At 42.3% G+C, this 15,807-nt stretch overlaps 1 protein-coding gene across 3 annotated transcripts; it reads right to left on the reverse strand.

The window, feature by feature from the left end:
• Positions 1–6,891: 6,891 nt before the first annotated feature.
• Positions 6,892–15,696, reverse strand: tspan11 (tetraspanin 11). Of its 3 annotated transcripts, none has more exons than XM_061268546.1 (8): positions 15,267–15,692; positions 14,106–14,213; positions 13,589–13,780; positions 11,754–11,828; positions 11,572–11,676; positions 10,940–11,098; positions 10,771–10,857; positions 6,892–8,667 (listed from the first exon to the last, which is right to left on the reverse strand). In XM_061268546.1, the coding sequence occupies exons 2-8, from the start codon at positions 14,187–14,189 to the stop codon at positions 8,608–8,610; spliced, it is 762 nt and encodes a 253-aa protein (XP_061124530.1). In that variant the 5' UTR covers positions 14,190–14,213; positions 15,267–15,692; the 3' UTR covers positions 6,892–8,607. The 3 variants fall into 3 exon arrangements, with proteins under 3 accessions (XP_061124530.1, XP_061124529.1, XP_061124528.1); XM_061268545.1 differs by lacking the exon at positions 6,892–8,667 and adding an exon at positions 8,711–9,669 and having other exon boundaries at positions 14,106–14,210; positions 15,267–15,696; XM_061268544.1 differs by lacking the exon at positions 6,892–8,667 and adding an exon at positions 8,713–9,669 and having other exon boundaries at positions 15,267–15,695.
• Between the last annotated feature and the right edge of the window lie 111 nt (positions 15,697–15,807).

Consider the following 15,807-nt stretch of genomic DNA (forward strand, 5'->3'; position numbering starts at 1 on the left):
AGAGCGTGACATCTGCTTTGTGTTGAGTGAGTGAGAAAAGCCATTTGAGCCTGGGTGTCGAGCGCGGCTGATTGATACCGCGCACGACCGTGCGTCCCGGCGGTCACATTAGCCGCCGTGCGCCGCCGCGATACAGTCGCACCTGTCGGCTGTGATGGAGGTTCGCCTCGCCGTCGGAAGTGAATAAACAGAGTCTGGGAGAAACTTTGAAGTCTCAAAATCAATCTCACCTTTCATTCTCATTGTTGGGTTAATAGCGTAGCAACAGAGTTGGATGGCTTGCAAATATTTCCATGCTGCCACAGCATGATATCATACGCAGAATGTTGGGCAAGGATTATTTCGCTGGAATGGACCTGAGGCAAGATTTTATTGCTCTCCTCTCCCTCTCGTGTGAGTAACGTGATATGGGCTTGATTTGCAGACGCAATACAAATAAGATCACCGCATAAGTTGTTCTCCTCAGGCCATACTAGTATAGCATAAATACCGGACATCTACAGCAAAACCGCACTGACGCCAGATTTCTGACGGCCTGTAACATGGTTTTTTTTGGCTAGTAGCGTGTCTCTCCTCAGAAACAATTAGCTTCAAATATGACACTCTAATGTGTTTGTTGAGAAATAATTGACATTATTTAATTAGCCACTCCCAAACTCACAGTTCAAACTTGCTTAAATAGTAAAAATCGTTTTTATTAGCACAATCAATGTTATCTTTTCCTCAAGCAGGTGGATTAGCATTAGCAGTTGCCACAGTAGTGCTCACGCAGGTCAAATAAAGGTCGCTGGAAAAATATATGGCGGCGGCTTGCTGAAGAAATTCAGCGTCAACTCTTTTGTATAACGACTTAATTCATCTGTTTCGGTCTTTTCAGCTAAAGCGGCGGTGGAGCTTGAGGTTATTAGCTAACGACACCGTACGGCGGCTTGGCCGCGCCGCCTCTGCCGCAATTGATCGGCAGGCTGGCCGCAAAGGAGAATAGCGGTCCTGTAAGACCATTCTCATTTGGCTCCGTTATTGATATCCAGCATTTCGAGCGCTAGTTACTGAGCGGTTGTGTTCGAAATTGGCGTCGATATGTGCATTCATTAACACTCAAGCTAATGAAGTTGGTTTAACAGGCGGCTGACTCCCCATCGATGAAAAAAAAAAAAGATTCTGAGGTAGCCTTCATATAATTGGCAAGCTCTTGTCGAAAAACCACAAATGCGAAAACGTTTTACTTCAGTCTGCGCCTCATAAAAGTCACCCCGGAGCGTCTGGGCAAGAATCCGTAAAGCTTCGGCTCTCCAAAACAAACGCGTCTTGTCGAAGCGCTCCCGGGGAGAGAACGAGGAGAAGCTTGGCAGAGGAAACAAGTATGGATGGCCAGAAAGGGGAAAAAAAAAAGTGGGGAGGGATGGCTGTACATTTCTTTTTGTGAGGAAAGGGTCAACGACGACGGGGGTCTCCAGTGGGAAAAATATCAGCGGCATTATGGAGTGTGGCTCAGCCTGCCATCGCTATTAACGAGAGGAAGAGCCCTGTCAGCGCGAACAAAAAGGAAAAAGCCAGAATAACGACAAGACGGACAGCGAGAGAGAGAAAAAACCCGAGCGACGCATTGAAATATTTTTCTTGGATTTATAGTCCACTGCGGCGATTTTTATGTGAACATACACACACACACACACATACAGACACGTCACCGCTTTAGTTGGAACGTGCTGACTTTTTGTGAAGTCACCACATCTTGGGATCAAGTTTATCGATCGGCTTTGTTTTCTTTTTGGACTATCCATCGGCATGTGTGCTTGAAAAGTTTCCACCTCATTTTTTCCAACATTGTGTTGGTGTCTAACTATGAGTAGGTGACAGTGCCGAAATTAATTAACGCGATGCTGATAGAGCAAATAGTAAGAAGCGAGAGAGGAGGAAGACAAAGAATATGCAAGAAAGCAGAAAATGTGCCCCGAGATAAATCGATGAATGACTTTGGGAAGAACAATGGGAGGAAACACACAATAGGAGGTAAATTAGATGAAAACGCAGGCTCGGGTTCCGCTAAGGCCACAATGCAGTTTGAGGTTATTGTGACACTGTGACAAAGTTCAGTGGGACTTTTGAGAAGCCGATCAACTTCATGACCCCGACCCTGAACTCCCGCTATGACTCAGTCCTTCCGTCTAAAATGGCCGTGAACAGCTGCGGGCGGGCATTTGACGGTGCCTGGCGGGACACCCAGCGGGGCGGCGACCGTTCGCAGGGGATGATTGACAGATGACAAAAGGGGGGGGAGGGTGGCGCAAGTTTCCACAAGCCGGATGAGTGACGAGTTGGGAGTCAGATCATTGTCCTGGAAATGACATGTTATTAATTTTGAAAGAAAACACTTTTTCAATCCATGTATTTTTGCTCTATTTATTTTCATGAAGCCACAAATGAAGAAGAGTTGCACTACTACCGTTACCCTGCAGTATTTTTTCTTGCAGAGGATAAAGAATATATCCTTGAGAGTATAGTTCTAGTCAAATGTGTTGATGTCGTGTATCCTTTGCTTGAAGCGTTATAACCCAGCGACAATTGATGCTAATTGCTAGCCTGTCTATGGTGTTTTGCATTGTATGACAGCATCTAGCTAAGCGGCTCTTATTTGTTTGAAATATAATAACTGGTGAGCCAGGGAATTATGAGAGGTTCAAACTACTGTATTTTTTTGCAAGGGGCGGGGGGCTGCTCACCTGGGATGCTCTCAACTTCTTGGAGGGGGAATAACGCAAGTGGCCTCCACATCTAAAAGCCATTCGTGCCTCATTTCCTCCTCCTCTTCCTCTGGTTGCTTGTAAAATCTCACATATGTTCTCATTCTTATCTCCCTGGTCTTTCTTCTCTCTCCGCTTCCTGGCAGCAGGTAACCAGTACGGGAAAAAAATAGCTCTGGACTATCGAGGGAGGCACAATTAGTGGTGACGCAGACGGGGCATGTGCTTTGAATTAAAAGGTTTTGCACCGAAGGAATTAGTATTTTGCATAGTGAGACTGATAAAATTTGCACGGCGGTTTGTGAATCACACAAATGTTCATTCTGATACGAGGCCGCCATCAATCATCCAATTGCGCGTCTACGCCTCACACCTCCGCCTGTTTCTCCCTCTGTCATCGCACAACAGCAGTTGGCCAAAGACGGAACGTGGACCATCTCGCTCGCCAAATGGAGGCGTGGATGAGCGAGACACACACACACACACGCTGGAATCCTCCACGGTCTCCATGGTGATTGTTTTAGTGCTTCATCGAATGAACTTGCCCCCCCCCCCCTCGCATCTGTTTCGCCGTTGAGTCACGAGACGACAATCATCATCGGCTAAGCAACAATGGAGAGCCAAATAGCGTCACAATACGAGGAAGCACCTTTGCGCAGTTAAAACAAACGTGCGGTTATTTGCGGGAAGCTGCTTGAAAATGTTGACGAGCGGCGCACACAATTACAGGCCGACTGAGAAGAGACATCAAACATTTGGACAATCAACACCATCTAGTGGCTTGTAGAGAATTACGCGTCTGGCATTCATTTTTGAAAGGATAATTCCGCAGAATTGGGGATACAAATATGACCATGCTGGCGTTTGAACCCCGGAGACAAACTCAGAGTGACCCAGAATTGGAGCTCGAGAGCTTTTTGGTGGAGTCCGATTGCAGTCATTTCCGGTACATTTTTAAGTACCTCGAGCTTAGAAATGAAGGAACGAGGGGAAAAAAACAAATCACAGCCAATTCAGAGGAGGAGGGAGCCCTCTAATAACATTTAGGTTAAAAATAACCTAAATTGGGTCAAAAAGGGAGCGACAACTTTTTGGGTCATTCATTTAACCCCCAAATGTATAACCTACAAAATAAAAAGAAATGGGTGGTTTTGCACAAACAAACCCAAATGTGTTATTAATTTAACCAAATGTTTGGTGTTAAACAAATAACCCGAAAAGTTGGGACCAGCACAGCTTTTTCGGTAAATTATGAAACCCAAAAACGAATAACCCACAAACAAAAACTGGGTAGTTTTGTACACACACAAAACAGACCCACATATTTGAATGAAAAAACAAAAACAAGTTTGTCTTCTTTTGGGGGTGTAATTTTAAGTGGGTTAATTTTGACCAAACTCTTTTTTTACTTGTTAAAAACAGTTGGGTTTGCTTTGGAGAAAATTCTGAAAAAGTTGCCACAAATTGACCTACGTAGCAGCTCCGTTTCTTTTGACGCGATTTTTTTTTTTTTTTTGACTCACTTAATTTTAGAGTGAGCTATCTCCAACATGGCCGACGTTCTGGGCCTCAACTCTTACGACTTTTCACACATTGACCAAAGCAACTGCCACAGAATCTTTTTGCAGAATGGTCCGCACTGATGGGAGAAAACATTTAGTATATTGTTTATACCGTATTTTCCGGACTATAAGGCGCACCTAAAAACCTAAAATCTTCTCAAAAGCAGACAGTGCGCCTTATACCCCAGTGCGCCTTATACATGGACTAAATTCCTAAATTCAAACTGGCCCGAAGCATTGTGTCACGAAATCAAGCATAAGTGGCCTGCTGAAGACTATGAATCATGAATCAAAAAGACTATGGATCATTATTTTGTGATTATAAAGTCATTTGTTGCATCTGAAGTTGAAATAAAAAAAGATAAAATGGAGAATGATTTGATTTGGATTAAAAATCTGACACGATGCATTAATGGTGCGCCTTATAGTCTGGTGCGCCTTATATAAGAATTAAGTTTTAAAATGGGCCATTCATTGAAGGTGCGCCTTATAGTCCGGTGCGCCTTATAGTCCGGAAAATACGTATATATGTATATTGTCAAATATGTTTAACAACAAAGGGCCCAAAGTCCCCAAAAACAACATTAATATTTTATTCCATAATTTACCCCTGCACTTTCCTAAAAATAATTATGATAATAATAATATACACACTTTTTTTTCTTACGGTGCTCAATGACAAGCCATAAAAGAGACGTCAACAAGCACTGACGTTCACAAACATCCGAATACGATGCCACAAGTAACGCCAAGCACGCGAGGGGACATTCTCCACGATCGAGTGACAGATCCAGATCCTTTCCAGTCATGTAGCGAGTGTCCTGTTATTTTCTTTTCGGTTCACATGAGAGTACATTTCACAACAATTAAACGCAAGTCTAAAAGGGTTTTACAATCCGCACTTTTCATCGCCCGGAATCTGACCCGGTCAACGACAAGGCGCATATGGCGCGCAGCAGTCAACTGAGACATTCAAACTCATGTTTACTGGATGAATCTCGAATTGTCCGTACGCACTTTGAGCGATCGCCAGTGTGGAAAAGAGGCTCCAGATGTAAGGAGCGTGAAAAAGTCCCCACAGCTGCGCACCTTACGGCCTGCCACGCATCCGCGCTGCGTGCATGCACACACAACCCCCGCGATACATAATACTATGTTTATATTCAAGACAAAGCTCCATTAAAGCTTCATAAATTCTTAGATATGCTTTGATAACACCCTGACGGTGCTGTAAAAGTGTCAATTCAAAAGATTTCCTTTCTATACGCGGAAGCCGCCACATGAGGACGACCGCCATCGGGACGTTCCAAAGCTTTAACTTGAGGGGAGGAATGTTGGAATCTTGAACAAGGACAGATGTTGACACTGAAGAAAGTCATGTTTCAGGAAGAAAAGAAAAAATGTCAATCAGTATTTTGTAAATAAGGTCACTTGGAAATCTGCTTGCTTTAAGGCTTCAAACACGGTGCTGGGTCCATCCAGCCACCTTTGAAATTTATTTCCGTTTCAATTTCAGTATACAACTACGTCCAAATTCACAACCAGCTTCAGCCCACTAAAATCCAATCTTAATCCCAATCTGACAGGTCAAAATAATTAACCCAAATGTAACCCAATCTACAGAAAATGCCCAGGGTCTTTTTGCTGTGTTCCATCCAGCTTGCTATTTCTTAGCCTGCAGGCAAAAACACTCAAAGTCAAGTGTTTACTTGCCTTTTTTGAGGTTGTGACCAAACCCTTCCCGTCAAGGTCGTTTTCCGTTGCTATCAATCTCAGGTGGGGAGCAGATAAGGGTTGTTGTCAGTATTGAAATTTAGAACTTTTTGTTACAATCGATTATTCCATCGATTAATCGGACGAATAATTTATTTTGTATCATAACAAAATAACCTTTCAAGAATATCATATGAGAAGGATAATACCAATACTCACCAAATAATAATTACTCTTGAGAGACCACTAATTAGGTAAAAAATCTGAACGATTATTCGATTATTGAACGATGTGGTTGATTAATTTGATAATCAATCACTTTTCGATTAATGTATTCATTCTGACAGCTTTAGGAGCGTAACTACTTCTCTTCATGCCAAGCTGTCCCTGCTTTTCTGCTGATTCCACTTTGTGACAGAGTATTTTTTAGCCGTTTTAGCAAATGAATCCAGTATGTAAAAATTGTCAGTCTTCCAAACACAAAACAGGGGTGGGGGTTATCACTGCCATATCCGCGTAAATTACACAAGTAACGACGCTCAAAGCTCGGCGCTCTTGCCGTGACATTCCGCATCTCGGCCCCTACATGAAAGGCCAACGCGACATCCATTACTTATGTGGAAATACCGTCGGACAAAATCTGGTCTCATGAAAGTGGACTCGATGACAAGCAGAGATGAACGGCGTATTGCGACTCCGTGGAGTGGCTCTCAGGCGACCCTCACTCCACTGCTCCACTAATGAGGCGCTCTTTCGTTATGACACAAAAGGAATTCTGACTTTTTCCGTCCGTAATGAGCACTTTTGGAAGGAGAGGCTTCTTAGGATACCGTGGTGGCATATGCAGGTAGAATTTCAATCAGAGTCAGAAATATGTCAGTGATGCAATTTTATTCACAATTTAACCAGTTCTCAGGTTGTTTTAATGACCGCGGCATGATTTCATTAAAACCCGGGAAAAATTAAGAGTTATATCATTAAATATCACTTCTTAGACAACGTAAAAAGTAGAAGCATTCTTTTTTTTTTTTCATGAAGCCGTCAAATTGTCAATCAATGTAACGTAGTGATAATCAAAGCACCGCTTTGTGTTATGAAGGGTCCCTCTGATGGTAGGTGAAAGAACTACTGTATTAAAAGTCTGAACTTTTTTTTCCATTTTTTTTTTTTAATCCAGTCCCACACAACTGTTAAGTACAGTTTAGCTTTATTTAACTTTAAAGTAGGCTTGAAATAATTTACAAATGCTTAATTAATTTAGGGTAAATTTATGTAAAACTTTTGCAAAAAAAAAAATTTAAATCAGTGACACTTTTACATCACTTTTCATTATAATTTCTTCCTTGGAATATTTTTGAAAATTCTATTTGATTATGAAGTTTCACACTTGATGGTTGAGGTCAATCTCCTGTAGTATGGCCGATAAAATGATATGAATTTCAGGTGTCTGTGGATAAACCACGGGTAAAAGGGGGGGGGGGCTTTTAGAACATTAACTTTGTTTCTTTCTGTCTTGCTGACACATGACAAATAACAGACAGTCTAACGGCTTACTCACTTCAAAATCCCCGTGAAGTGTTTACATCACGTTGTGCGGCTTCATGCACGGCTAATCAACTATGGCCAAACAAACCTTGGACCCCACCCCCCCGCGTGCAGATGTGCACGTCCCAAAAGTGTTTCCCACACGCGTCTAACGCTTAAGTCAGTTATTGGACACAAGGCTGCGACGTAGAAACTCCGGCGCTACGAGAAGGGAACAAAAGAATAACAGATGGGACACGTGGTAACAATGAAATACTAACAATAGGCTGAGAGGTAATACATAAAGTACAGCATTTCATTTAGCCACGACCCCAAGAACCACATCAGAGCTTTTTGGGGGAACTAAATGTGGTTTGAACGAGGCACCGTGGCAAAGTTTGGAGAAATTATAGAGGAGCCCTTAACTGGGAATATAATTAAATGACAATAAAACTGAGGGAATGCTCAGACTTGACAATGTTGACAATGTAACAGGCTACACAAAGTTAAAGGGCAAGCGGAGAAGAGCAGTAGTGATTTTCTAAATGTGACCTTTGTCTCCCCCTGGCGGCTTGAATAACACAAACTGAAATCGTGTCACTGTTTTTAATATTTGTGGGATGGAACAGGGAATATTTGGAGCACCAGTTATGGTTCATTAAAAATATTTGAAGTAGTTTTTTTAATATAAAAGTCTACCTAACATTGTGGCAGGTGACGATAAAATATTTCAAGGTATTATTAAGGCTGCTCTGGTTTCTTCCCGTATACTCTGCATCAATAACACTCATGGCAAACCCTTTGGTTATGTTATCAGGCACAACATACACAGTGTCTGTTCCATTTTTGGAGTTTCAGACACATTCATAATTCACGAGCACAAACGCTGGCAGACAACATTGCGTCAATATACATAAGTGCTCTCATAATAAAGCTTAAAGGCAAGACATGCTCCACGAGGCCTCCGTTGTTCAGCACACGGAAAAGGGCAAAGAAGAGCAGACAAGAAAACAAAACAAAAAGACGAGGAGCCAGAATGTGGCACAAAGAGGACGCGGAGCACGTCAGTAAGGCTCCATCTTCATCCTCCTGTACAAGCAGCAGGTGAGCACCATTCCACAGATCTGAAAACAGGAACGCGTGGAGCCGGTTATACCGCGTCAATGTTGCCGCTCGCGCGGCCGCTGAAGCGACCGGGGATGCGGATGGGTTTGAAGCAAGATGAGCAAATCCATCAAAGAATGATTTGTACAAAAGCGCAGAAGAAGCAGAGCAGGAAATGTTGTCCACTGAAGCGAATGGCATGCTAGACAAACGGACTGGAAAAGTCTCCAAAGCACGTGGCAAAGCACGGAAACTGGCGACGACGTCTACACACGGAGAGCACATAGTCATTCATCTGAATACGGAGTCGGTGCTGCCGTTTTACTTAGCAGCACACTTCAAACAGGCAAGTAGTACTATGACTACTACAAATACTTCTACTGCTAGTCCAAAGATTACTACTACAAGTACTACTACCACTACACGTACTACTACTACGACGACAAGTGCTACTACTACAAGTACTACAACTACTATAAGTACTGCAAATAACTAATACAAGTATTATTCCTACAAGTACTACCACTACTATTACTACAAGTACTACTACTACTACTACAGTAAAGTCCAAGGTACTACAAGTACTACTACTGCTATTACTAGTATAAATACTACAAGTACGGCTCCTACAAGTAATCACATAGAGTACTACTATTACTAGTACAAGTATTAGTCCCAATTTTAGTATTATTAGTACCACTACTACAAGTACTACTACTAGTACTACGACTACTACTTCAAGTAGTCGTAGTACTTGTAGTAGTCCTACTACTATTACTACAAGTACTACTTTTCTCGGTTGTGATGGACAGCCACTGTGCAAAAACAAATGTAGCGCATGACGCACACACACCCACACACGCATGCATGCATGCAAATGTCTTCCACACTGTGCTCACACCTGCAAAAGAACACGGGAGCTAAAAGTGCGGCGCTAACGACAATCACAACGTAGCCAAATCCTCCTCCTCTTCTTTATAGAGAAGATAGATAAAGCAGGCGGTCAAGATTGCCCCGGCCAGCTACAGACAAACACACACACACATGGACGGGTTAGTGCCTCACACAAAACTAAGTATTAGGAAAACTACAACCAGGGGGTTGAAACCTGGATTTATGTGTTAAATGTAAGCATGGGAATCAATATTAGGACAGACGTGGGCAGATTATTGAAGAAATACATTCAGCATGACATCATTTTCTCAGGAATAAGATGCGATGGACTCACTTCATTGTTTAGAGCAGGGGTGTCCAAACTACGGCCCGCGGTCCAGTTTTTATTGGCCCGCAGCAAAGAAGAAGTACTGGGCAGGCTAACGAGTTAGCAGAAAGATGCTAATTCGCAATCGTGCTAACACGCGCAAACGGACCTCTGAAGGAAATTCAACGAACATTTGGAGCAATACTACATTGTCCGAAAGGTTAGTTTGTAAAGAGACGGTTGCCTTGTTTAAGGCATCACAACTGGCATCACAACAGCGATTCTTCACACAAGACTGAGTCAAAAATAAATATTACTAAAGCAAGCTACAAAGTGGTCATGTTAAGACTGTTGATGTCATGGACCTATAGACCTGACACAAACTATTCTTTTCTGAAAGATAATGTGAATGACAAGAGCAAAATTCACTAGTTTTAATGATAACAGACAACTTTGCATTACTTATAACTCCCGTTTAAAATGTTCATGAGGCAAAAGTCATTTTAAACTCATGTAAATTTAAGGTATTTCATACAGTTTGTTCAATGTTATCTGACTCTTCACATATGAATGAAAGGCAGAATTTATGTTTTTAGAGTTGTTCACATCTGCCTGAGTGACTCATATTTGGTTATTTTGTCATTTGAAAAATAAAGACAATTGTGACAGTGAGATTTGTTTTATAACACATGTGTATTTGCATGACATTTTTGTAGTTACAAAATGTCCGAAAAAACTATTGGCCCCCGGGCCCCTTCACTTTATCAAATCTGGCCCTCCTTGCAAAAAGTTTGGACACCCCTGGTTTAGAGTTTAGCTGATTGGGCTAGCAAATTCATTGCTAAACTTCATAGCATTCTAATACAAATCACAGTGAAAAAGGGAGACTAACTATCTCAAATGTTTTTCCCCCCTCACATACCTGGAGACAGGCCACACCAATGCCCACAGCCCCAATGACCAGCAGGTGATCGGCCAGGAACTGCTCCAGCTTGGTGATGCAACCCCCCTGCGGACGCCGGCCAACCATTAAGAGTGAACCTCTCCGATGATGTCAAGAGAGGATTCGGGGGGGGGGGGGTCTTGCTCACCTCCACCTTGTAGATGTTGGATGGGTGGTCGCGGATGCCGCATGCCGGGGTGAGCGACTTGCAGCAGCTGTCGGGCACCAATCGGCGGTTGGCGCTCGCGGATAAGATGTACACGCTGTCAGTCCAGTCTTGGTAGCTGTCGCTGCCACAGCACTTGAACTGAGAGGACAAAATGATGGAGTCATTGCTCATATTTTCCTATTGAAATAAATGAAAATGCCATTAATCCCGCCCTCCAAAAAAAACAAGTTTATAGTGGCATCTTCAATTCCGCAGTAAAGAAGAAAAAATATATGCCTGTAAGTATTATAATATTGTCTGTAATATATAACGATGAGAAAATGAAGCTTCACGACACTTCATGAACCCGTTGTGTTCATTGAGCGCTCGAAATGGCACTGTCCCAACGTTGCCATTTCTTAAACCCCTTCCTTTAATCCAACAGTGCCATCTAGAGGAGTAAGTGGTTCATGAAGCAAATTTGAAGCTTCATTTTCCCCTCACTATTGATTATTGTATTAGCATGTTAGTGTCATTGAATTAAAAATAAAGAATGTCAATGTGACCCTCGCAATCTTCCTTTTTTTCTGCATGTGGCAAGTTTGGATGTCCCCGTTTGGAACAAAACCTACTTCCTGTTGTAGTTTGTCCACCGCTAATGTAATGGCCTCCTTCCCCGGTTGAGCGTAGTTGTCCGTCATGGTCTGCTTGAGATGCTGCTTCAGCTCCTCACTCAACTGGAAACAAACAACAGAATGTCTCAAATTTGTCCTTTACCAAGCTTTTTTTGTTTTTTTTAAGACTGGCAAGTTACCCTCTGGTAATAAACGTAAGCCAGAACTCCAGCCACCAGTTCAATGAGGAAGATCAACAGCAGACAGGAGAAATACTGTGAGAGAGTGACAAATACACATGTTGAATTCCCGGGAGGGAAGTCACTCAACAAAAGTTAGTCCATTAAAAACTTGCAGCGGTTGTCAGACGAGTGGCATCTGTCTCTCGGCTGTGACGCTGCGCCCGTACGAGACATCAGGGAAGACGTTTTGACAGGCGGGGCGGAATGTGATTTCCTCCCGAGAATCCCCGTTATGCGTAGTGATTAGCATGAACAATACAAATCATCACCCCGGCGCAAACAAAGCATGATTTCAAAACTAAACTAATGATCCGAGCTGGGAGTCGCTCAGCGCTAATGACTCTAATTGCATTGAGTGAAGACTCGAAAATCCCGGGCGACGTTATGCAAGCTGCAAAGTGAACAAACCGCCCACTCCTTTTCAGACTCGTTCAAATAAGAGCGGGGGCGGCATCCCGCGTATCGTACGACCATGCTAAAGTATGGAATCAAATAAACGACTGCGGGGGAAAATGTCGGCCTGATTTGTATCTACTGGTAACGCACACTCGTCCCCTTTTGTGCTTCCCGCCCACACGTGCACACTTTGACACCATCGTTTCTGCACATACCGCACACGTAAAAATAAATAGTGATCGAACGCAGCGCAAGTCTGTAAAAACCCGAAAGACACTAATGCAAGCGATTCTTTATCGCATCCGCGCTAGATAGATACGAGCCTATAAATAGTCCAGCGGTAGCCAAGGTTCCCCTCCTGCCTGCCCGTGTAAAATAATGATGGCAGCGGCCTTGTCGCAGCCATTTGTCACTTTTTTCCTCATTAGGAGAAAGCGCCTCCCGTCGCAGACATGACAGCCTCGGTCGCTCGTACGATGGTTTTTAACGCACCGAGAGAGACAAAACTGGATTTAATGTCACGGAATGACTTGAGTGGCTCAGGCACTGCAGTGGACACCTAATAAACAGAACATTCATGCTTTGGCCCAGACTTTCACTTTTAAGGAAAGTTACAATTGTGCTGCTGAGTCACCTGTTTGTGAATCGGCGCTTAATTAGCTGTGGTAAAAAAGTACAAAGTCGGTGATTTATTATCAACTTTCTTTTTTAATGAGACTATTTCTTAACCTATATAAATCTAGTCTGTCCAAATGAAAGTAACTTAGTGACAGAAGGCTTTATATAGTGTATACATATATATAAAACGCTTGTGGCCCTTTAAAAATGTAAGCTGACCAAAGAATATTCCATTCCTGAAAATAAAAATGCATCTGCTTTCCTGCAATTTACGACACCCATCATTCCGCGGCAAACCGTCTAGGTAGCAAACTAGTTCCTTTTTGGGTGATTAACTTGCGGCTGCCTCATAGTGGTATTGCATTAAAATAAAGTTTACTACCCAGAAAATTAATAATTGATATACTACTGGAATGAGAGCGCACCGATATAAGTATCAGTATCAGTGCCAGTTAGAGCGCTTGTTTTACGGTATCGGTACTCGCGACGTTGGCCGATACCATTATCGGCCGCTTTTCGATCAGGAACTAAAAATTAGAATACAAAATTACCATTAATGTCACAATTGGTATCTTGGTAGCTAAAGATATTATCTGTAATTTTTTAGGGGGAAATTTTGATGTATCAAAAGTGGTAGTGCTTGGTATCGGTATCGGAACTGGGTACTCGTACTTGTATCGGTCTGGATAAAAGTAGTATCGAATATCCCTACAATTATCATCCCGTCTTTATGTTACTTTCACTTGTGAAAAATGCTTTAAATAACTTTCCATACTGACCATGGAGAGGCAGCTCCTCTGCTCACGGATGACGGCGCAGCAGCCCAGGAAGCCCGTCACCACCACCAGGCTGCCGGCCAGGATGAGAATGTAGGCGGAGACAGCAAAGGTGCCGGACGCCAGCAGGCTGAGAAACTCGCTCTTCTCCACCAGCGTCCACACGCCCACGCCCAGAACGGCGGCACCTCCCACCTGAAAGTACAAATGACACACGTAATATGCACTTCCTGCTGAACAATAAAAGGGAGGTTTCCAAATTCCTCCTGAGGAAATTCCTAGTTTCCTGAAGTTTTTGGAGCGAAAAAGCTTTAAGTGTATCAAACTTTTGAAAGATGTCACCCCGAGAGTGCCAAAAACCTGTGAAGCTCTTAAAGCAATTTATGAGTCATTACACGCCAAGTCCATAAACTCCTAAATGGCTCTCCCAGCACTTTGATGGGAGCACTAAAGCTTTTTAAATATGAGCTATCATTAGCGGTGGATTTTTTTGTGGAAGAATGTATCGCTTCAGACTTACCCAAAAAAGCGAGTTGAAAACAAACAGCAGGTATTTGAGACACACAGTCAGCCAGTCTTCCGCGCCATCTTTGTAAGCAGACATCTTCTTTTTTCTAGTTAAGTCCTGCTGAAATGACACAAGCCGATATGTGAAATACAAACAGAACTTTATTTTCTGCATTTCTGAATAAGTCAAAGCTTGGCATGGAGCCTCCACAATATTATCCTCAAACCACACACATTCAATGAATTATTTCGAGCAATGAGCAGGGCATAAACTCTGAATGACTCCCCAACTGGTGCACAGCTTCCAACTCTGGAAATAAACGCCTGTCTTATTTTGTGGGAAGCACTTTAATTGCTTCTCCCAACCTCCCTCCATGCAGATATAAAATGTAAATACAGTATAACTGTCTTATGCGGAAAATACATGTCATCATCGTATTCATTTAAATTGTGTTCCAGACCTAAATAACGACTGAGCAAGATATTTGGCTTATATATGCAAACATTGCTATGAAAAACAACCAGGTATGTTATACATTTTCTAAACACTATTTAGTTATTATATTTCTATTTTGTTATTAATTATTATTATTATTATATTGCCAAACTTGTGCAGTGACTTAAGCTATAAAGAACGAACTAATGATTTGTCAACGTTAATATTGATGTAAACCAACACTTTGATTTTAATTGACTAAAAAGCAGGAAAACTTACTAAAAAATAAAATAGGTGAAGTAGTATTTTGTCAATTCTTTTGATTACCAAAGTAAGAAGTCAACAGAATTTTGACATAAAATGTTATCTAATGGGTGCGTAAATGACGTAGGAAACAAAATTGGCGTAAGGTGGGATAGCTTGACATCAACTAGTATCTTAACGTAAAATACGCAGGCGTAGGTCACCGTTTTCCGGCCATGATATCAACAAGTCTGGGATTTTAAACACCGCTATATATGTGTATCGAATAAAAACATGAATAAAAATATTCCCCATTTGTTGGCACAGATTTTTTTCCCCCTCCACCTCCTCAGTTCGCGTTAGCATTGCTCCCAAACGACAACATGACCATCATTTGCGTCACTGATGCGCAGCATACAAAAGTTGAACGGAAAAAAAACCTGCCAGCTCGTTCGACAAAACGATGTTTTGTGGCGTAGAAGACAACATACTCACCGGACAGACGTAAAGAAGAGAAAATGTCCCTTTTAAGTCGATTTTAAAATCAAACGTGAACAGATGGAACGACCGCAGTAATCAAGTAGAGTCTACTCGCAGGCTGTCCGACAGAAGCTTGCGCTGCTTTTGGAGCACCTCGTTTTTTTTCCCTATTCAACGCCATTACCATGTTTTTCATCCCATCTCAGCTACATTAGATCATAAAGTATGTAAAAAAGTGTGTCATTATTTGAATAAAGTACTATTTCTAATACATACGACGTTATGTGTTAAAAATACTCATCTTCATTGGGAGTTATTCCAATATCCGACAGCAATTGAAAGCCTCATATTATGAACTTGTGGGAAGGGTCAACATGGGGTGAAAGAAAGAAACAAAGCTGCTTGACAGACTGAATTCCTCTCAACATCACAGCCTCGGTTACAAGGAAACCACAGTTACAGCCTTTAGCGTTTCACCAGCAACAATGTGGCAATGCAAGACAGATAAAAGAGAAGAAAGGGCTTCAAGTTTGAGGACTGCAAAGCAGTGGTTTTC

Source organism: Syngnathus typhle, linkage group LG21, assembly GCF_033458585.1.
Source record: "Syngnathus typhle isolate RoL2023-S1 ecotype Sweden linkage group LG21, RoL_Styp_1.0, whole genome shotgun sequence".
NCBI classification, from domain to species: Eukaryota; Metazoa; Chordata; class Actinopteri; order Syngnathiformes; family Syngnathidae; genus Syngnathus; species Syngnathus typhle.